The sequence below is a fragment of the Notolabrus celidotus genome, chromosome 8, assembly GCF_009762535.1.
Source record: "Notolabrus celidotus isolate fNotCel1 chromosome 8, fNotCel1.pri, whole genome shotgun sequence".
NCBI classification, from domain to species: Eukaryota; Metazoa; Chordata; class Actinopteri; order Labriformes; family Labridae; genus Notolabrus; species Notolabrus celidotus.
This window is the reverse complement of record NC_048279.1, coordinates 19,063,973-19,087,007: the sequence shown is the minus strand read 5'-3', so window position 1 is coordinate 19,087,007 and position 23,035 is coordinate 19,063,973. Positions and strand designations below refer to the sequence as shown.

At 40.3% G+C, this 23,035-nt stretch overlaps 2 protein-coding genes across 4 annotated transcripts in view; both read right to left on the bottom strand.

Moving 5' to 3' along the window:
* The window catches only part of LOC117817321 (amyloid-beta A4 precursor protein-binding family B member 2), a 52,277-nt gene extending 40,345 nt beyond the window's left edge, over positions 1-11,932 (bottom strand). For both annotated transcript variants that reach the window (XM_034689963.1, XM_034689964.1), the window contains exons 1-6: positions 11,693-11,932; positions 6,255-7,528; positions 5,395-5,600; positions 3,704-3,856; positions 2,988-3,073; positions 2,785-2,845 (exon numbers count right to left, since the gene is read on the bottom strand). In XM_034689963.1, coding sequence (XP_034545854.1) covers positions 2,785-2,845; positions 2,988-3,073; positions 3,704-3,856; positions 5,395-5,600; positions 6,255-7,497 — 1,749 coding nt within the window. In that variant the 5' untranslated portion in view covers positions 7,498-7,528; positions 11,693-11,932. The remainder of the gene's footprint in view (positions 1-2,784; positions 2,846-2,987; positions 3,074-3,703; positions 3,857-5,394; positions 5,601-6,254; positions 7,529-11,692) is intronic.
* Positions 11,933-12,430: 498 nt separating this feature from the next.
* Positions 12,431-21,864, bottom strand: dele1 (DAP3 binding cell death enhancer 1). Of its 2 annotated transcripts, none has more exons than XM_034690516.1 (12): positions 21,633-21,864; positions 18,881-18,998; positions 18,393-18,495; positions 16,694-16,838; positions 16,320-16,526; positions 16,109-16,191; positions 15,914-16,007; positions 15,601-15,743; positions 14,720-14,878; positions 14,090-14,182; positions 13,515-13,674; positions 12,431-13,346 (listed from the first exon to the last, which is right to left on the bottom strand). In XM_034690516.1, exons 1-12 carry the CDS (start codon positions 21,661-21,663, stop codon positions 13,090-13,092), a joined length of 1,593 nt encoding a protein of 530 aa, XP_034546407.1. In that variant the 5' UTR covers positions 21,664-21,864; the 3' UTR covers positions 12,431-13,089. The 2 variants fall into 2 exon arrangements, with proteins under 2 accessions (XP_034546407.1, XP_034546408.1); XM_034690517.1 differs by having other exon boundaries at positions 13,521-13,674.
* Positions 21,865-23,035: the final 1,171 nt, after the last annotated feature.

Here is a 23,035-nt window from a genome sequence, read left to right as displayed (position 1 = left end):
TTTCACACATGCCTAAAATAATATCTGAGTTCTTACACCCCTTCCCAGTGTGACTGGATCCTCTGAGGTATACTCCAGCCTTTCTTTCTCTTGAGTCTGACTTCAAAAAACACGTAGAAGTCGTTGCTATGAGGTGGAAACACCCGGATAGGCTGACAGTCAAGAGCTGGATCCTCACTTTCCTAGATATAGTTTACTTAGAGCTTTCCACTGCTCGGATGATCATGGTTAAAGAGTTCAATGTTCAAATGTGGGCTTCTTTTGCGGAAAAACTGAAAGAACAGATCTAGCCTCTCTTAGGATCTGTGTTGTGGTCTGATGCAGCTGGTGGTCTCAGTTTGTTCTGGGGTGGGTTTTTATTTATTTCAATTTTGTTATTTTATTTCATTTACTTATGTATTTATTTCATTTTATGTGTGTGTACATGTATGTATGAATACCCAAATTTAAATTTATGTGCGGCTGCTTAGCCAATGTACTTACTTGACTCTATGAGTGTGATTACAATGTACACTATTTGTCATTATTTGTCATTTTTCTAAAAAAAAAGAAAATAGAAAGATTTGATAAAAAAAAAAAAAAAACATGTAGAAATCTCATTTTTTGAAAATTGCTGATGAAACTAGGACATTTTTGTGTTTTTTCTAGTTTTTTTAATCTAAAATATGATGCAACATTTGGTTTAATGTTAAGCCTACTTAGTACAAAGAAGGCGGCATGTTAACTTTTGAAGAGTTTAAATGCTGAATTAATGCGTCCTCTGCAATGATTTAGATTTTTTTTATTTAATCAAAGTTCACCAAAATATTGAACAGACACAACAAACTTCCATATTTTAACTTTGTTGTGGTCAAAGTTGATGCACGGCTGAGAAAAGATTACTCTCACTGTCTGAACGAAAGAGTTTCCTCTTTTTCTCCTTGGCTTTATTCTGCTTCATGGTTCAGTGCAGTAATGCCACATGTTTTTCTGTCATCTGTTCTTGTAGCATAAGCTCATCTGGCTGAGAACACATTCACCACAGCTCAGTTCACAAAGTTACCACTGTGTGGCAGTGCAACCAAGAGAAAGAGAAAAAGAACAGGATGCTGGAGAGCAGGTTCATTACATCATGCTAACAGATCAGGGCGACTTTCATCAACAAAAACAAGGGTTTCTGAAAGGATGTTATGAACCTAATAACATTAATGTGCTCATCAACAGTTCAAGATGCCATGCAGTGATTGATGGGTGTTATTGTGTTTTACTAAGCACTAAAATTATCTGAAGAGGACTTAAATTCAACACCCAAACAGAGCTGAGGGTCTATGGAAAACATGCTTTAGTAAGGAAAAGAGGACGTTCATTTTTTACACTCTGTTTTTGTTCAAGCTACACACACATAGTCAAGAAATACACACACATGCTTAACAGGATCCTGTGAACATGCCCTGATGGAGAGATGTCAGAGTGAGGGGGGCTGCACATGAATGAGCAACCCGAGCAGTTGGGAGGGGCGCCTCAGCGTCTTGCTCGAGGGCACCTTGGCAGTGCACAGGAAGTATACATGCATCTCTGAAGACATCAATTCCCATACTTTGGGCTGTAAAGGGACTTCAAATTCATATGGATAGAGCTACTGTGCATCTTAATTTGGAGGCTACACTTCACAAGCTGGTTACTTACTAAATGTGTTTGTGACTTTAAAGATGTAATATTGAATTGTATTTGGATACTGTCTGTGATTGTAGCTTGCGGCTATTTACCTCAATGCAAACACAGAGTGAAAAAAAAGTCACCATTACAAGTATAAAGGAATGTCTGCCTGCTTGAGCATAAAACTGGATTAAAAATCTTTAAAAAATAAATCATCTTAGAGTGGAGGTGTAAGTATTGAAACCCATTATTAACTTAAAAGTACTGCATTGTAAAAATACTGTATGAAAAAGCTCCTCACAGTATCAAAAGTAAAAGGCTGAATTAAGAGACATAATGAAGTTAAGCTTGGGCTTAAATTTATAACAATTATTTATACAACCAAATAATGAACAGCCAGCTTCTGGCTTTACATGTCTTGTCTTCTAAATCATGAGATAAAAAGTGAAGCAACGTTAATGTTTCATGAATACCCAGAGCTAAATATGACACCCATGAGTGTTTTTTTTGTCTTGACTCAGTCTAAATGACATAATTATTTCATTTATTATGATATAAATCCATAAAAGTGACACGTTTTAAACTCATATCTAAATTTTATAATCTGTTTGACATATTTTGTTTGTTAAATCATGATTTATAGTTTATCCCGAGCAAATTGTCAGGTCTGTTCATAAGAGGTCATTGTGTATCTACTATTATTGTTTCTTTTTCACAATTGCTGGGAAATTTAAGTTATCAGAGAAGTTTGGACACCATAATAGATGAACAAAATCTGATCCATAGTCTATGACCTTACCCTCTTTGGACTCTTAATCCAGGATGGCTGATATTGTGGTTTTTCTGGACTCAAAACAAACAAAACTGGAAGGAATTTTGTTTTTACTTTTACTAATGTTGCTATGCTGTTGTATCTACCTGTCCATTCCAAATAAAGATAATAAAAAAAATCTAAAAGTATCATGATTTATAAAATAACTTGTAAATCTAGCTGCAAGATAAATGTAATTAAATGCTACAATAGAATAGAGTGGAAGTATAATTTGACATAAATAAAAATGCATAACAGTACCAGAGTATATTGACTTTGACACATTGCAGCACTGGTTCTGTGTTACATGCAAGGAAAGTATGTTTTTATGAACTTACCATTTCCTCTGAATCAGAGACAGTGTTATTGAGGTCCACTGTCTCCAGCTGTGCTGAGGGACTGCAGAGAAAAATCAGAGATAACAAACAGTCAGAGTCATGATGTCATATTTTATAACTGGTTCATGAATAACACATCATGACCTCACTGCTCAGAAAAACATAACATTGTTCATATTCCTCTGTTGTAGAATGTGTATTACTTGAGTTTAAGTGAAGCATAGCGGAGAGTCGCCCCTTCAAACGCCTTCAGACTGGGGTCTGGGTAGACTGGATAGTCCTTCAGATCCTGGAGCAAAAAAGACAGATACCCAGAAGAGAAGAGTAACATTAGTGGTTAAATATATAAGAAGATGGATTCAAGCACAATTCTTGCATTGATTTCTCAGCTAGCTTGATATATATGGTAACTGAAGAGGATAATACTGATTATAACTTATTATGAGAGATATTAATCTTTGTTAAATTAGCACCTCAGTGTGGCCTAGGCAGAGATTAACATGTGCTCCTTAAAGTTTAATAAAAGCTGCAGAGATAGCAGAAATATATCTATAACACCATCAAGCTTTAAGGGGAAGAGCTTAACAAAGACAGCCATGCATATGCAAGTCTAATGAACCAATTTTAGTCGAGACTGTGATGTGAGATAATGTAGCTTTATACTCCACATTCACTGTAATGATGTAAAATGTCACCCTGTGCAGTATGCTTGACTCTTTAGGTTTCAGACAGTTATTGAAAGATGATGGAGCAAATATTAGTCTTTGATTTCTTTAATTACAATTACAAGAAGACTAAAACAGGTGTTCTCCTTCCCCATTAACAGCAAAATATAAGTTACAAGCCAACAACAACTATAAACTATCAGACAATATGTTTTAACAAGCAAAGGAACAACATAAATGTGACTGTGCCTCACGTTGGCTGTGCAGGTGGTAATATTGAGATTTGGTCCAGAAGAGGTGACATCATTGGAGGGGGTGGAGGAGGAAGAGGGGGAGGGGGTGGAGGAGGAGCCAGTGGGTGAAGGGACTGGCTCCACCGAGCTGTCAGATATCAGACTGCTAGGGCGCTGTGGGAGAGAGAGAGAAAGAGAGAGAGAGAGAGAGAGAGAGAGAGAGAGAGAGAGAGAGAGAGAGAGAGAGAGAGAGAGAGAGAGAGAGAGAGAGAGAGAGAGAGAGAGAAACAGGGACAGAGAGAGAGAGAAAAAGCATGAGAGAAAAAGCACAGACAGACTGAAGATGGTACATTATTCATCACAAGTAGCTCTCCAAAATATTTGACTAAGATTACACACAGAATGATGCTCAATGGGTTCTTCAAAGTTTATGAGAGCTATTTTGTTTAATGCTTGACTGAAAAAAGATGTCAGATTTAGACTGAACTTACTTAATATGAAAATACTGATAATACTGAAATACTTAATATCATAAATGAGATGTTTTGAAATTTTGCACATTTTCCGTGGCTTCCATTGATTAGCTTCTATTAGAGATCTCAGTAAAGAGCCCCAGGGTTTAAATGCAAATAGTCCGTAGAGGTGTCACCATAACAACATATATGATGATATGACCTTTTCATGTCATGAAGTTTACCTTACATAATAACGTGGGTTAAATGTGCCTCCCTCGCAGATACACATGTGCAAATGTGCAGGTGTCCTAATCACTTAAGGTACATTTCAATCAAGAGTTCCGGGGTCTTTTAGTCCCCAGAACTACTTTCCACGGAACTAAAAGGTTTCTGTGCCCCCATTGTTGTCTGCGTTTCGACCGCGGGCTGAAGTCCCGGGCGGATTGTGCAAATCAGGGCAGTGATGTATGGACAAAAATTATATTAAATAATATTTTGAAATCTTAATAAAAAAAAAAAATACTAGTATGCATTTCCAGGAACTCCCTCTGTGTTTCAACAACTGTGTAAACTCCACAAACACCATTAAGTTCAACCAACAGTCCGAGGACTGCCCCCCAAGCAGGGGCTTTTCAGGGGGGAGACTATCTACCCCTGAACTAAATTTAGACCCTGGTTCCTCCGGTCGAAACACACGTAGTTCAGGGGTAAAGTCCCTAGTTCCGGGGTAAAGTTCCTGCAGTCAAAAAACGCCTTTACACAACACAGATCACTCATTTGAATAATTAATGAAAGTCAGTATTAAAAACAGATGTTCAGTCTTTATATGCCACCAGTTTGTTTGTTGACTATTAAACCTTTGAACAAATAGTACTAAGTCACAGATATTCAGTGAGGGGAAAAAAAATCCTCTTTTCTTGTACGGTATGAAGTGAATGGACATAATACAGCCAACTAAAAGTAGTTGAAATTTATGAAAAATAAATGGAAAGGCTGAAAAACCTTGCCCAATCTACCCCTCTATTTGTTCACCTGATGGCTTTCTTTGTTTGTCACTCCTCCACTGCTGTCTGATAACTTCTATCCTCCATTTCTGTTTAGCTTCCCCCTCTCAAAAAGAAGTAAGAGTGACAAATAATCTGCAGCTTTAACCAAAAAGGACATACCTGTTGAACATGTGCATGTGGCTGTGTTCGTAAACAGTGAAACGTGAACATGTTAGACTAAGACGTGTGTGAGGTCGGTGTGTCCTCTCACCTCGTTAGGGGGCTTCAGGCAGTCCTCTGTGTACTGGTGTGGGTCCTGCTCTGTGTCTGGCTCAGCGCTGGGAGAGGTTTGTTGGTTGCCAGCTGCAACAGGTCGGTGGTACTGTGTAGTGCCAGTGGGGACATGCCAGAAATACACCTCTGATGAGTCCGAGATCTCTCTCCAGCCGGGGGGCAGATCCCCCTCGCTCCAAACATCTGCTGACCGGTGACAGAGACACACAAACACAAACATACTGATACAAACCTGGAAAGAAACACATATGATAATGACATATGCGCATAGAGAGGCTACACAAACAAAAAGGTATGGACAGGGAACATCTCAGAGATGGTCAGCCTGTCCTTACTTCGTGTCCGTTGTCATAGTAACTCCAGGGCTCATCCCCTGTGGTAAGACAGCAGCTTCTCCAGCTTCCTCGCTGTTTTGGAGTCTATTTTCCTGTCTGCTTCCTTATATTTCTCTCTATGACCTCATTGTCTAACTATTGCTTTGTCATACATTCTTGGTAATTACACTTTAATAAATCCAGCTCTCTTCTTTATCTCTTTATTCATTTTTCACACCCTTCTCTGCAGTATCCTCTTCCTCCGTCCATCCTATTCACTCTCTGCGCCATAAGGTGACTCACAGGGGCCTTAAAGTTTACAGCAAGATTGCTGTAGCAACTTGCTTGCTTAAGAAAAAACCTTTTGGTACACTTCCAAATAAGATAGTCTGAAGGAGTTGGAAGAAGGGAGAAAGAGAGAGAGAGAGAGAGAGAGAGAGAGAGAGAGAGAGAGAGAGAGAGAGAAAGCAGAGCAGAATAATTAAGAAAAAGGAAAGAGATAAAGGAGAAACACATATCTGACCCGCTTCCTTTGGAGTCTGGGGAGAGGGCGACTCCTGGGACAGAGTGGTCCAGCTAGAGTCTTCGTCCTCTGAAGGAGTGTCAGGAGTCAGGTCCATCCTTAGGCCCACCTTAGGGAGCCCAGTCTCCGATTCAGGATCAGGGAGAGCAGGGGGTGCCTTGTTTCTGGTTGGGGTGCTCCTCTCTGCAGCTCTAGCCTGCTTAGGGGAGGAAGGGGGAAACTGCTGCAAGAACTGGTTCTCATTGTTTGGATGCAGCTCCACCTTTATTACCCTCGGCTGGGTGCTGCGAGGAGGCTTTGCAGGACTGCGTGGACTTGCCTGGACCGGGACACAGAGCTCTTCTTTGATCTGGACTGGAGCCTGGTTCTGGTTGTCTAGGACCCACTCTGGGCTATTTGAGGAAGAGGAGGAGGTGGAGGTGGAGGAGAGAGGGGCTTCCATCACCACCGGTAGCAGGGGTTGTCTTGGTATTGGTGTGGGGTCATCTTCCTCTTCTTCCTCCTCCACCACTGGCTCCACCTCTTCCTTCTCCTCCCTCACGTCCTCGCAGGTCTGCTTAATGCTGGGCTTCTCCTCCTTCTGGCTCTCCTTGTCTTTGTCAGGACTGGCCTGCTCCTTCTCTGGGGATGGCTGCTGCTTCTTCTCCTCCTTCTCCTCCTTCTTTCCCCAGCTGAGGTCTAGATCCCATCCCTTTTCGTGGTACCCCAAAAAGCTCTTGGTCCTTCTACGAAAGGGGGGCAGCTGTGAGTTGTCCAGCCAATCAGAGCTGGGGTTGTTAATGACATCATTGTGGATCTTGCCCTCTGTGGTGGCCCTGCTCAGCTCCAGCTGCTGGCTTTCAGCTCGTCTCTGCATGTTGGCCCCGTTCTTGGCCAGTTTGGGATTGGTGTTGTTGAAGAGCGAGGATGAGGAAGAAGAAGAGTAGAGGGCAGAGCTCGAGGAGGACTTGGTGGGGAGACCCCGTCCTCTAGTAACAGGCTGGTTTTTAGAGAGGTTGTCACTGATCCCCATGACGCTCCGCACACTGGTCATCGTGTACCTCTGACGGCTCTTTGGCAGGGTGGCTGAACTTCCTGTTTCCATGGACTCCTTGATGACATCACGCCCCAAAAGCTGGTTGTATGATGAGCGAAGGCTGAGGGAGGTGGGAGGGGTGGCGGACTGGCCGCTGCGATTGGCCATACCCACATTGGAAGGGGAGGAGCCAGAGCGGGAGAGAGGGGGCGTTTGTACTGACATCATGACTGACTGGAGAAACTCTGCAGTGATGGAGCTGAAGGGAGAAGAGACAAACTCATAAGTTTTACAATCAAAAATAAAAACTAACACTGATCATGACGTAATGAAGAACTAGATTTACACAAGTCATGGAGTGGTCACCTCCGCTATGGTTGATGGTGCTGAAACAGGAGCCCATTAATAGTATCATATGTGATAAGTTAGATTAGAAATATTTTATTCATCCCGGGGAGAAATTCAGTCATTAAAGTGGCTCCTATACATAATAATTAGGAATATCAAATAATATTAATAGAATAAGTTATATTGTGATTTAACTTCTTTCCCCACATTGTTGATCATTTATTTTGATCCAGAACAATATCAGAGCTTTCTTAGAAAACTAGAGTAACTCTATCCTCTCTTTTGCCTTGTATGTAAGAGAGTACAGTGCAAATGCTCTTGTTTCTTTTTGACTACAGACATAGTAACGAGCAGCCCAATGTTGCAACACTAATGCTTCTCAAATGTGCATCTGAACTACAGTTTCCCTCCCTCGCAAAGATACTGGCTTAATGAACTGACATCATACTGTACTCCAGAGAAGATTCTTTATAATGTGAGGGGAAGACCTTTAATGTTCAGGCTGATTTGGGGAGCATTTATGGATGCTCTACCTCGACTAAAATGTGAGGACTGATGCTGGATTATGCTTTTATTTTTTATTTATTTTTAACTTTTAAATTCTGAACTTGAATATTATGTTATTTTGTATTATACTGTTCTGTCAATTATATTGTACTTTTTGACAACAAAAGAAATGTGTATGAAATGTAGGTAATGAGAACCAAACCAAACCAAGGGTTGGGGTGGGGGGTATATGTAGTTGTTTCTGTTCTCTAATTTTTCTTTTGTTTTGTATTTTATTGTTGTTATATAGTTGTTTGCTTTCTCTTTAATTCTCACTGTGAAGTTAGACTACACATTTTTTTTCACTCTTATCCTCTTTATTTAATATTCTTATTATTGCTATTATTATTAGATTTTTTACTTATTTATTTTCAAACTGTGAATTTTAATTTTATTATAATTTACATTACTTTTTGTGTCTTTGTTTCCTTTATTTGCATTAAATGTTAAAATATAATAATAATAATAAGTGAGCACAAATGATTTACTTTGACTGTAAGAAATAAAAATAAAAATATCATTATCTGAACTACAGTTTTATGTTACTGATTGGCAGATGGTTTCAAAGAGACCGATCGAGATTCTCTTTTGTGAACTAATATCATCCAACATCTACGACCACTTTATCTCAACGTTTGATGCTGTAATACTTTTAATCAAATGTATTCAGTCTACGGAGTTGTTGTTCAGCATGGCATGCCTATAAGAAATCTTGTTAAAATTATACACTGCATAAGGAGAGTAAATGTATCACAACAAATTGATTGTGTAATATTTTGCTGAACGATGAACATTAAAAAAAATCTAACTGAATAAAAGAAAAGTTACATAACCAATCTCAGGATTTTTTGACTCTCACACTTAAACCTTTTTTAGAACCCTAATGCTGAGGTATTTTGAGAAAAGTAAAAAATGGTTTCAACAAGGTTTTTGGAAAGCTAAAGGTGTTAACTTTACCCAAGACAGCCAGGGTCCAACATGTTCCTGATTTTTCTCTTAGTTGCAAACATTTTATCCTGCTGCCTGCTTCTCTCTGAGGTTGTCTAATGATTGATAACTGAGTTAATACACCTTAGGGAACCTTTGTTTTATTTGCCTCTTTGCTCATGTTAATCTTAACTAATGGGAAGAATATAACAAAACATAATATGATATCATGTAAATTAATATTTTCTTTAAATGCTTTAACCCAATACTCTGAATGATTTATTTGTGTGTGTGTTTGTCTGACATCACCATAGATGGATGACATCATCAAGCTGAGACGTTCTGTTCTCTGCTGCTCATCTCCATTTCTCTGATGTTACAACTGAACAGTAAGCTTGCAAAACTTTGATCTCTCTGAGGCTTTTATTTGTTTTCCAGCCTTGTGCCCCTTTTACACATAAGGTGTCACTGTGCTTATGTAGAACACATAAAAAACACTGCATCAAAGTCATTAAGATGGATTACATTTGCATAATACTGGGAGTGAGTCAGAACCTTGGTGTATTCATCCAGGACTGACACTCAAAGCTGAAGCCGAGCAGTGAGCCAGAAGCCAGATACAGCTAACTAGCTAGCTGCGTGTCTTTTATCTCTGGGCGGATCAGCCCTGTGATGCTGAAAACAGACAGATGGATGGAAACAAAAGATAGTGGCAGAGAAACACAATGATGTGAACACGGTGCACATGTCACCTCTGTTTCTAAATCTCTGGAAGAAAAGAAGCTGCTGAAGAAAGATCCAGGCAAGCATAATGTATAAATATCCTATCAACAAAATCATAAACACGGTGCACATACACATATCTCAAACAATGCTGCAGTCATCATCACCGCCTTTTCTCAGAAACATGGAAAATACAAACGCAGCAGATCTTAAAGCACGACAAGATCTTGGGAAAAGACAGAAGCAGGATTTTGGAGAAAATAAAAATCCCTGGGCAGTGCACTTTGCCCATGCGGGTCCCCTATCCATCCCCTCCCCTCTCTCCCTGGGTGGCTGTCTTGTTGCCCTTCTGTCACTGAGCCAGGCAACCACAACAACCTGTTTGTGCTGAATATGCACTCACACTCCAGGCCTGTGACTCAGACACAAAAACACTGTCAACAGGTACAAACTACCTGCACACAGCGATGAGGCCATATCAGCTTTTCTCAATCAGCAGCGCTCATCACTTGTGTCCTCTGTAAACCATATTTTTACGCTGACTGATGGTTATTTGGGTATCTGTATGCACAAATTGATTTTCTGAAACCTTTCACAATAAGATGTCCAAGCTTAGAGCCTGACAAGATTAGGCCTTCCACTTGACAGCACAAACTGTCATGAGCAACTGAAGCGGAAAAACACAGCTAATGATTGGATGCATGACTCAGAGGACGAATTACACATCCTGATACAAAACCCAAAACTAGAAATGAGTAATATGCAAACAAAAATCTGTGAGTATTATCTTAATTGCAGAGAAACTGGATCATGGACACAGAGATAGCCGCCTTTACTTGCTTCCCCTCCCCAACAATGCAGCAAGAGCTCCATTAGTTAAACATCATGGGCCTGAGAGAGGATGTGAGGGGGGGCTGGGGAGGAGAAATCTCGGTTATTAGAGGGAGAAAGTGGAGAGAATGACACAGCAGTTTGCAGGACAGTGGGGGCACAGTGAACACACAGAGGTGGTTAAGCTGTTAGTCCTCAATAAATCTGTTGTGCTCTTTAACAGCAGAGGTCATTCATCAGAAGCACGGGCTACAGCAGCTGGTCACAAGACAGCAGGAAGTTAGATTGTAATTAGACAGTTTTGTCTCTTTAACTACTCTTTTTTTCTGCTGTGTTATGCTCTTTTTAAAGCAATCTCTCATTGCTTAGATTTGAAACACATTTATGGAAACATATTAGAGAAGATCATGTAAGTAATGTCCTCTTCTTAAGATTTACATACATGAAAACCCCAAACAACAAATGTTTCCTCTGTATTTCTGGACCAAGGTTTTAAAGCATGATACTTATCTGCTCTAAGTTGATAATGTCTGCTCACCTGAAGGTCATCATAAACACACAGATTATATTTCTTCAAATTAAAATAAAGCTTTAGAGTCATATTCAGATAAGAGCTAGCTATTTCTAGCTAAGATTTCAGGCTGTCAGATGAAACCATCCTTAATAATCTTCCTCCCTAGTATCAAGGCCTCTTTTTCCCCATCAACTCTGAGCTGCACCCACTGCTTCGAAGAGGAAATGCAACAGATGAAAGCACGAGCAAGGGAGAAAATGAACTTGAAAAAGTCGATGATGTCATGGGTGGAGTACCCTCGCCCCTCGTTTCTTGCTGCCACCTTGATAAACTCCTTCACTGAAATCTCAGGAACAGCGTTTGATCTTTAAATCTCGCATATCACCGAGGACGTAGAGGTGGAGTTGCCAATATTGCTGGAGCAAGGCTGTCGATACGTGAGACGCAGTAAATCTTCAGCATCCAGCTCCATCACCAGCGCCGCACTGGGAGGGGAGCGCATCCCATCGAGGGCATCTATTTACATCCACTCACCGCTTCGGTCAGCCTCCGGGCTTCTGCGCCTCCGCTCCTTCGGCGACGACACACACACACACACACACACACGCACACACACACACACACAAACAAACACAGTCAGAGTAAAGAGCAGGGTCCACGTCGACAACCGCTATTTAAGTGCCAGTCCGCCCGTAGCTGCAGCCGGCCACCCGTGTTAGATCGCATCACATCATCTAAACCCTCCCAGCCGGCTCGGTGCTCGCTGGCTGCCAAGCTGCGCTTTCTCTCTGCGCCAGAGGATCCCGGAGCGGAGCGGCGCTGTGGAGCTCTCAGCCAGTTGACCAATCAGGGCCGACGACGCAAGACGCTGAACGCGAGGAGGAGACGCAACCACAATAAATCTACCGGTGTTATTCTCCAACTCAGGTAATGAAATCACACATCATCGATTCATACGTCATTAGGCAGTCTGGAGAAATATGAGTTGTGAAGAGCTACACCATCCTGGTCTCATCTGTCCTTCAAACATAGACTGTTTACTAACATAAACATTGCATGAAGACGGGCTCCCAGTGTCGAGAACTGTAGATGATACCATCTTAAAGTTGTACTTCCGTGCAATATCAAAATATATAACCTATAACGTGCTCAAGTTTTACCTAAATAAATAATATTTAATTCCACTCAATACAATTGGCCCCTTTAAAAGGTTGGATTTACACATCAATAATTTCAATAGTGATTACAAAGTAACCATGGCCACTACACAGATTTTAAACATTAATCTTTTTTATTTCTTTAACAAACATTTCATTTTAACAATCAAACAAATTCCAAATAATGCATCATAATTCACATTGGTAGCTACAGCCTAATTAACAAACTGATGGCACTGAACTGTACGATCCACTCAGAAAGTGTATGATTAAAGGTTAATTATGACATCTGATGCAGAGCCATTTTTGAGTTAAAGACTTATATATAGTTTACAGTGGGGTACAAGTATTCCCTCATGTGAGAGAGAGAAAGAGAGAGAGAGAGAGAGAGAGAGAGAGAGAGAGAGAGAGAGAGAGAGAGAGAGAGAGAGAGAGAGAGAGAGAGAGAGAGCAGCGCTTGAGATTTGAGGCACCTCTATCACATTTTTACTCACAGGAGGAAAACATTTTTATAATGCACTATTATGTAGAAAACCAATATAAAAGCTTCAGAACCACACACCATAAATTATATTACAATCTTGTATCCAACCACTCTTTCAGACTTATACAAAAACTCCAACATAACCCCATTTTCTCTTATAAACAGTATAAAATCAACTCGCTCTCACCCAGACTTCACATAATGTACACATCTTTGACCTTTCTGCAACTTTACATTCACACTGTTGAAGATACATTCCTCAGTTTGACCCGTGCTGGTTACCCAGAGAATTATCCAATCCCAACAGTCCACTGGCAGACTCCTCCCTCACTGCTGTGAGGGTGTAGGTGAAGAGGCATAGTGGAGAGCGCTGAAGGGACACACAGGCTCCCAGTGCTCCAGGAGTGAGGCAGGACCGGAAAGGTGACTGGTTGATGGACGGAGAGGGGATTTTGACTTGCCTGAGTGGAGACAGGCTGCTGAAGTCGACATTCAGCTACAGAGAAACACGGCGCTGAACGGATCGAACGCAACACTGCATCTTCTCCTGAGAAGAAGAGAGACAGAGGAGAAATAAATGACCCACTTTTAAAGATCATCACTGCTGTCTCGGCTCATTGAAAGCTCATCACATGCAGTGTCATCATTACCAAATGCACAGAAATGCAATGACTCATACAAATTTGAGTCTGTCCAACAAAGCATGTACGCCCACCCTTACTGTCTGTGTCCCCAGCAGGCCTCAGTAAGCTCTTAGCATGCTTGTTGCCTGCTCGAGCCGCTCGTCTGTAGTATTCCATCGCAGTACCCAGATTCTGCTGCACCCCAAAGCCGCTCTCAAAACACTGACCAAGGAACAGCAGGGCCCTGTTGTCCTAGACACAAATGAAACACACATGTGATTTTGTCAAGTCAACGGCATCTGCAATATGTATAAGGACTTCACTTTGTGGCAGGCATTTTCATGTTAGAGTTATAAATGAGGACAGTGATAAAAATAGATATGCACAGAGACATGGAGATTTACTACTGAATCAAAGTCAATAACTGTGTGTAACTTAGCTCTGGGACATTTAGCTGGGCTGTAGCTCTAAAGCTATCTTCAGCAAAAGCAAATATAGAGTGTTATTTTCACACAACAGCAGCAGGGAGTTTCATAATGTTTAAGTAGGGCAGGTGGGACACTGCTGCCTAATAAAGAGTGACTGGGATGTTACACTGGGAGGGGAGGTGAAAAGAAAGCGATGAAGCTGTAAATAAAACCCTCGAAGCATCTAGAAGGGCACTCACTCTGCTCTCTGCTGCCATCCTCAGGTACTGCACAGACTTGCTCCCGTCTCTCACAGCCTTCTGAGAGTAAACCGAGGCCAAGCAGACCTGAGCCTGAAGAGGGAGAGAAAAACAGAAAAGGGTTATTTCTGTGAGAAAACATTATTAGTATTGCATAGAAATGTTTAAATCAAGGGACAAAGTTCCTAAGGCTTTTATATATGGTATCATCTATGAAAGTGATTTTAAAGTTCTTATAAATCAAGATGGGAAGATTATTTTTGCTCTCTGTTATAAGACTGATTCAAATTAAACTGAGATAATAAAATGTTTTTTCTATCTATGATAAAATGCTGTAAAGTTGGAGGCCTCTTTTAAGTTTCATTTTATCTACTCTTATCTTATCATTTTCATTATTTACATCTGTGATTTTCAGACTGTGACATGTCAAAATCCCCTCTGGCTAAAGGTCTTTACATAGAAAGATTTTAAAATAATTTTTGAATGTTTTTGGGAATTTGTGTATCAAAATATACAGGGTTCAGTGGATGTTTCACTACATTATGATCAATATCATAATTATTTTACCATATCTAAGTGCACGTTCATCAGAACTGCAAAGTCATCACATGAAAGGGAGGGGATGTTTACCTTGGTGATTCCAGCTGAGGCGGCCTGTTCCAGTAAGTCTATGGCCCTATTCAGCTCCTCTAAACTCTGGTGCCCCCTGGTGGTCAGTAGCAGTTTTGCGTAGCGATACTGAGCCTGTCTGTGACCCCCAGCTGCTGCCTGCTGGTAGTATTGCAAAGCCTTAAAAAGAAAACACATGAGAACTGGTTAAAGATAGATTTTTGATGTAGAAGAAGAGAACAGGGTTCACACTCTTTTCCAGAGATCATTTTCCAGGACATTTTTATTGATGATCAAGCTGGTATGACGGTCTAAATTTAGTTCCTAATTTAGTTCCTAAATAGTCTAATATGTTCCTCTCAGTGGAAGTCTACATCGAAAGATGTGCAGTCTATGGCTATCAATGAAATCATCTCTTACATACTTAAAAGTTATGGCAAATTGATTATAAAATAATGCAACCACAGATGTACAGCACTTTAATAATGGGCAACTCTCATCTCAGCTTTCTCTTTTCTCAAAAAATATATAATTAGCTAAGTAAAAAAACTAAAGAGCCAGCAAAGGAATCTGGAAGCTGCCTTACTGAAATAAATAAATAAATAAATAATAATAACAATCAGAGGATCAGTGCATAAATTGACCTAAATACAAAAACAAAAATGACCACAAATGTTTTTCAACTCAACTCAAACTCAAAATATACCTGCTTTATCATGGTTTAGTCATGTTGGAATAATTTTCCAGGACAACACGCCATTTTCCAGGACATTTTACTTTTTCTCACATTTCCAAGGTGTTTTTCAGTACTGTAAAACTGGTCAACTGTTTTCCAGGTTTTCCAGGTCGCATGGGAACCCTGAGAGAAGCGTGAGGATAAGTGGTGCTGTCATGATTCTCACCTTCTCTTTGTCTCTGGTGACTCCTCTGCCTTTCTCATAACACACACCCACATTAAACTGGGCCTTGCTGTATCCTTCCCGAGCTGCAGCTACAAAACATATAAAAGCTTCTTCATAGTTCTCACTTTTGGCACTTTCCAGACCTTTCAAAAGACACAGAGAGATGAAGGTACGAGTCAGAGGACAACAAGTACATCTCATTTTTCACATACTTTTAGGAGATAATTCAACATTTGATTTGCATCAGTTGGAATTATTGAGTAAGAATGAAACTGCAAACATGTGGTGTCTAGCGGTCTCATTTAAGTATTACCAATGATGTTGAGGACAACAGGAATGCTGGTGTCCCCCACGTGTTTGAGGTTCAGTGCTGCTCCTGCCAGCCTCTCCTCATCAGACAACACTTCCTGAAAACATGCGAGGATAAGAAACTGCAATCAAAAAAACTCTGGACAAGTCTGCCAGCTTTATAAAAATGTACACAAACTGGAAAAAGGTAGACGTTCACCTTGTCATTTGCATCTTGTATCCCTATGTTGTCTCTGTTAGCATCATTCTGCAGAGGACAGGATGCAGACAGAAGGGATTCCTCTGTTGGTAAGGCGAGAAAAAACGTTTATCCCTCAACATAATTAAATCTCAATGTTGCCAAAATCAGAAGAAAAAGAAATATCTTGAAACATTTCTTTTACTATGAACATTTAGAGAGACAAACGAACCACGTAAAGAATCCTTGTTTAAGAGTGCCCTCTGCTGGCCAGAGACTGAGCAGCCAGCAGCAACATGGTCCTGCTCACTGCTGCTGCTGTGCAGACTGGTGTCACTGCTGTTGCTGCTGGTGTTCTGAACTGCAGACTGATCTCCAGTCTGTCTCCCTGGAAGACATGCCACACTCCTGCCTCTGGGAAGGACATCGCGTCTGGACACTAGAGGAGCCAAACAGTAGCACGACACAACAAAGTCAGGATTCATGGTGAAAAGAAAAAAATATAGCATAATGGCTAAACTTGTAGAAAAAAATATCAGCTCATATGGTCAAGATCAGTCATCAGTTAACCTATTGCTCATGTACCCGGAGGCAAAGGGGACTCACAAGTCTCTAGCAATATGTGATAGCCACACTTGTGCAGGGTGGAGGGTGTCGTCAGTGCTCCGGGAGAGGGACTCAGCTCAGAGCCTGAAGAAAACCGGGAGTGAATCCTCTTGCAGATCTGCATGAACAGAACTGTTGCAGCTCCCTGTAGAGATCACAGGAGACATCAGTGACACTGCCATGCGATGAAAAATAAGACAATCCATTTAAACTATCTCAACCTTCTCTTTGAAGGAGATCTATGCAGAGGGAAACCTGCGGGACAAAATGTGTATATGCTCGTTGTTGATTGATGTGTGAATTATTAAACTGATTGAATGATTGTGTCTTCATGAGTAATAATTTCTAAAACACTTTGCCTGGTCTCAATCTAAGTTCACTTTCTCAAAAAATGTTCTAAGTGTTGAGTCGTCCTTGAAGAAAAAATGTTTAAGTTCAAATCACTCCAGGAGTCCAGCTGAAGTTCATTGCAAGAAAACTTTATTCACCCATGCATCTGAACAAAGTGAGCTGATCCTCTGCCGCAGACCAACTGAAGAACAAAGACGTTACAGTGATTTTTATGGGAAAGAGTAGTGGGAATGTTTGGCACAAAAGGTCTCTAAGACATGCAATAGCTTCATTTTACAACATTTTGATTGGACATCATGACCATAATTCTTCCTATGGTACGGGCAAAAACGTGACAGGCACGTCATCCCACTCACTGGGAGATATAGGTGCCGAATGTTGGTGAGTCTGAGTCGAAAACAACCGTGACCGAGTCATGAACCCTAATTGAAAACAGCTGTGACTGGGTCACTGGACCCATCTCTCTGCATCTTAGTAGGGAGAGAGGTTGCCCTTACAAAACTGCTGACAGGGACTTTCCAATGTACCATTGGAGACGTGAGAAGGTACAAGTGCTTCCCCAGTCACAATTTGAAACTGTGCACAGATGCATAGGGAGATTTACATCCCTTTATCTTGCAATGGGCACGTTTGGCCTCCCCAATGCTCACACTACTGTGTGTGTGAGAGGAAAGGGAGAGAAGAGTAAGAAGAGAGGTTTAAATGAGAATAAAGAAAAATACACTACAATCTTTGATCAATTTAATGTCATGTTTCCTTAACCCTAAGGTGGCTTTCTTAAATGCCTTGTTTTGTCCACAACTTAAGGACATTCAGTTTACTGTCACAGAGGTGGAGAGAACCTAGAAAATATCATATTTAAGGAGCAGGAATCCTTTCCTTCAAAATGTATTTAGAATTTGATGAATAATAATCAAAATAATTGCTGGCTGATTTCAAGATTATCAAATAATCAATCCATCTTTGCTGCTCTAGCCTGGGGGTATACTTTAAGACAGATGCTGGTTACCTTGCTGTTTATATCAAAAGCAGTTCACATTGAGACCCTGAGCTGTGTTACAAGAATTCATCAAGGATTTGGAACTTAAAATTGTATGAGTGTGATAGTGGATGTGAACAGCAGTGATCATTCTAATAAAAGGCACCAGAGTAATGTGTGTTAAATACAAAGCATTGAGAAAAGCTGAAGATGAGAAAAGTGACACAGCTTAGTGTGTGGACTTAGTGTGCCAAGTCCTAATGATGCCTCAACAGTCCACATATTATCTTTTTGGCACTTTAAGTGTTAAACCAATGCAGCCCAAAAATGTTTAGTAAATATGTGAATGTAACAACAAACGGAGCGTACCAATCCCACAGCATCAAGAGCAGTGTAACGTGGAAGTCCAGTGTAGTCGAACTGAAAGGATCTCTGTTTCTTCCTCCTCTCTCCATCCTCCTCTCTCTGAGAGCTGATGACAGAAAAACAACCACAAACATAATTAATAAACTGTTGCATGTTTCTATTGCCTTTCCCTTGAATTAAGGTTTCACAGAATGTTTCTCCTCTAAGGCAGATGATTTTTGTTTCAGCCCCTCGACTGAGAAGGCTCATGCTCACAGCAGATGTTGCTGGATGATGAAAGGGAGGCAAGAGAGAGCCACAAGCTCTGAATAGGTTCAAAGAAGGGGTAAAAAATCAAGAAAGAAGACCTGAAGTATGCTTTAATCAAAGTGTTTTTTCTATCAGCTGTTGGCCAGAAGTTTGAAGGTTAAACTGAGACACTTTCTTTTTTTTCTAAGCTTTGGCAACCGGACTGAGACAGAAGAAACAAAGGATGGAGCTGTGGAGGATACCTGCTGTCAGAGGAGTGCCGAGAGGTGGAGAGGACAGTCGAGCTGTTGATGACCTCATCCTCCACATGGTGGTTTTGGGACAGTCGCAGCGGAACACTGCCATGGCAACGATACAAAACTGAGGAGCAGAGAGAAAACAAAAATAGCAGAAATCAGACACTGAGGTCAGGTGTTTGTATTTTAGGGAGTGATACAAGACTGGCCCTGCTCAGAACTGCATAACATAAACCACAACAACAAAAAAGTTAGAGCCTGTGCAAAATGTTTTTGAAAACAGAAGAAGAACCCTGTGTTAAACATGAAATAGTTCAAAGACAACATATCAATTATTTGAACTGAAAAATGTTAATGCTTCATGTAAAAAAAATATATGCACTCATTTAAATTTGATGCTACCAACAAGTTTCAACAAAGTTGAGGTGGGGCATGTTTACTGTTGTGTTGCATCACCTCTTCTTTTGACAACACTGTGTAAATATTTGGGAACCAAGGAGACCAGTTCCTGGAGTTTTAAAAGTGAAATGTGTGCAATTGTTGCATGAAATAGGATTTCAGCTGCTTAACAGTTTGGGTTCTCCTTTGTCATATTTTTTGTTTCATGATGCCCAATATGTTTTCATTTGGTGACAGGGTGAGACTGCTGGCAGGCCAGTTAAGCACCCAAACTCTTCTACTACTGAACCCCATAGTTGTAACATGTGGTTTGGCATTGTCTTTCTGAAAAAGCTGAGATTCAGCCCCTCTGAAATGCCATTTTAATACCAAATCAAGTTACAAATGTACCTGATATGTTGAGAGATGTTTCTCCAGGTGTATGTTTTTAAGCATTACAAAACTTCTTCAGTGTTTTGTTGTCTTTGTCCTTACTGTTTTGAAATATGTCACTGTGTTCAGTAACCTTTATCTTTCATTAAAAAAGTGTTGACACCTGATATGTTGGCACTGCATTATATTTAACTGCATATGGAATTTAAATCATACCAAAAGCTCCTTTTAACAACATTTTACACAGCATCCTGATTGTTTTTGAATGTGCGTTGTACAAAATGTTATTGTAGTTAGATATTTCAATTAGATTACTTTGATGGCTTGAAAGCAATTATAATAATTATGCCAGAGAATGGTATGATTCAATATCAAATACACATCAATTAATGCCATTTAATTTATCATTTTAATGGTTTTTAAGTGGATCCTTATTTTGAATTGATGTTGAATTATTTTCTTGACTCTTGAGAAATTTCACAGTTTTTATATTTTCTTAAATCCCTGTGAGTTATTATGAGAAACTGGAGCTTATTACACTTTATTAACCTAAGAAACTGTCTCAGAACATTACCTTTCAAAGTAACCTAGTACTCCATCATCCTCTCAATTCATTAAAAATAATATTGAAAGTTAGTTTTAAAGGAAATTGTAGGGAACTATAGGAGCTGAATAAGTTTTGTAAGACTGCAGTTCAAGACTGTCTAACAGCAGAGAGCACACTACTATGGCCTTGTGCAAATACATGTTTACTATGAACTAATATATGATGATCTGCTTGATCAAAGCATTTACATGTCATCATTACAAAGACTGGTAAGGTAATGCAAAGACAGGTGCTAAGTTTTTCAGTTAAACTGTACAAGTTTTGAATATTAGTTTAGAACAGGGGTGTCAAACATGCGGCCCGTGGGCCAAAACCGGCCAGCCAGAGGTTCCAATCCGGCCCACGAAACGTCTTTGCAAAGTGAAATAACTACAGAGAAGACATTAACTGCAATTTTTCAATTTCATATTTGTTCACTGGGGATAACATACAATCATAGTGCTGATGGACACACCTCAAACACACTTTTTTTCCAGGATTTTTTTCTCAAAATGAGAAAATAGATTACAAGCTGTTTGCATAATCTGGTTGAGATTCAGAAAGACTTGTTAGAGCACTATAAAATGATCCACTAACTACTAACACTACACCCCTGCATACAACACTGTCCAGCAAGCAAACTGTTCATGCTGGAGCTGAGGGGTCCAAAATAATCAACTCTACCTTCTTCATTAGTATAATCTCTGTTCTTTTTCAGTAAACATTACACTGTGTGTCAGGTGAATGGGTAACCTGTGTGTTTGGTGTGTTTGCAGCAGGTTTCAGGGCTTACAGAGTAAAATATTCAGCCCACTATGAGACTCATCATGGCAAAAATACAACAGCTGTTTTTGTAGAAAGATAGTTCATTAAATCTGAACATTTATAAAATGTACTTGTACTTGTTTCACTAAAACAAAGGGACACATTTAGAGTTGTCGTTATTTATAGGTTATTATTTCATGATGTTACTGGTCCGGCCCACTTCAGAACAACTACACCTGTATGTGGCCCCTGATCTGAAACGAGTTTGACGCCCCTGGTTTAGACAGACTTACCATACGAATCAATGATTTCCTGCACCAAATAATAAACCTATGGGATATACGCGCAGGTCTTTCATGCAGTGTAGGTTATGTGTATGTGTGAGAGTAAATCTGCTACTTCTCTCTGTTATAATACCACGGTAAGGTCAGTAACAGGAGCATCCTCACCGTCATGAATCATAATAAACAGGTTGATGGTTTGAGCTGCACCGATCAAGTCACATAACATTACTTTTTCATGCATGAAATGGGAATCACAATAAACAGCGTGTATCTATTACAAAACACTGTCCTTGGTAATAAATAGCCAGTGTAAAAATAAACAGCACTGAGGGTGAAATGGCAAAGGTCTCACCTCTTCCAACAAAACCATGAACTCTCCACATGATGACGCCTCGACCTCACAGCAGGTTTAATTGAAACGTTTCCAATGAAAACTCATAGTCGGGTTCATGGTGGGATCGCCTGGTCCTGCAAGTAATCACAGTTGATGGTTCTTCTCCTCTCTGAGCTGATGGTAAATGTAAACTATCACGAGTTCTGTCGGCAGAGCACCAGACCGGAAGTCCAGCAGTTGACGCAACTAACTTAAGGGGATGGAAGAGGTGGGTTCAATGAATCACAGCGCCCCCGTGTGGAGAAGAAGAAACAACTGGAGACGAGCAATTCTTCTTTTTACAGCCACTTTCAGGACTGGAGTGTGGATCATTGTAGCTGTCCCATACTCAGTGGTGGACAAAGTACACAGCTTCATTACTTGAGTCAAAGTATAGATACTCCAGGTCAAATATTACTCCAATACAAGTGAAAGTTGTTCAGTCAAATTACTTCTTGAGTTAAAGTACTGAAGTACTTGCTTTTAAAAATACTTTAAGGGATATTTCAGTTCTTTTGAATTGGGGTAATGTGAGTTACAGAACACTATTACTCCTGTTAGCCACAGTGCATGCCGGTGAGCTCTTCCCCTTTAATGAGAAAATTCCCAGAGGACCTGCAGGCAAGCTAGGCTATTGTCTCTGTGGACGGGGCCTCCTATTTCGCGTTGTTTCGCCAAAGTTAAGAAAATATGGTCCAGGCACTCATCACGGTGCAAATGCATGTACCAGTAAAAAAAATTGTACTATTGGCACTATTTTTGGACACACCTCGCAGACCGGTGTTCTTCCGCTGCATGAGCAGGGATACACGCCGATCAGCTGTTTGGATCAACAAGCACGAAATAGGAGGCCCCGTCCGCAGAGAAAATAGCCTTGCTTACCTCCCGGTCCTCTGGGAATTTTCTCATTAAAGGGGAAGAGCTCACCGGCACGCATTGTGGCTAGCAGGAGCAATAGTGTATTGTAACTCATACGACCTCACTTCAAAAAAACTGAAATATCCCTTTAAGTATTCAAAGTACTTTTTAAAATATCTCAAAATGTTGTATTTTCATAAAGCATGAGTGCAGTCAAGAATACATAGGAGTACATTCTGTTACATTATGATTATCTAAAAAGTACACCATGAAATAAAAACTAAGTTACTACAAGCACAGACAAGTTGGTTTAAAATGTTGATCTGGAATAAAACAAGTGTGTTAGCTACAGGCCTCCACATGCTTTCTCAGGTTAGATGGTGATGTTTTGTAGGCTGTGATGAAGTTTGTGTGGTAAACAGATCAGAGATTTACAACAATAAGATCATACTTTATTTCAAAAACCTCATACGTGGGTTTAAAATATGGCCGTGGTGCTCAGGTAGAGAATCATCATCCTTCTC

Bases quoted from the DNA above. Each gene is read 5' to 3' on its own strand.
- dele1 (XM_034690516.1), bottom strand. From the start codon at position 21,663: ATGTGGAGAGTTCATGGTTTTGTTGGAAGAG. The intron at 15,744-15,913 runs GTAATACTTAAA...GTCTTTTGAAAG, and splicing joins TGTTGTCCTCAACATCATTG to GTCTGGAAAGTGCCAAAAGT. The intron at 14,183-14,719 runs GTAAACATCCCC...CTCCCTCTTCAG, and splicing joins CCTCAGCTGGAATCACCAAG to GCTCAGGTCTGCTTGGCCTC.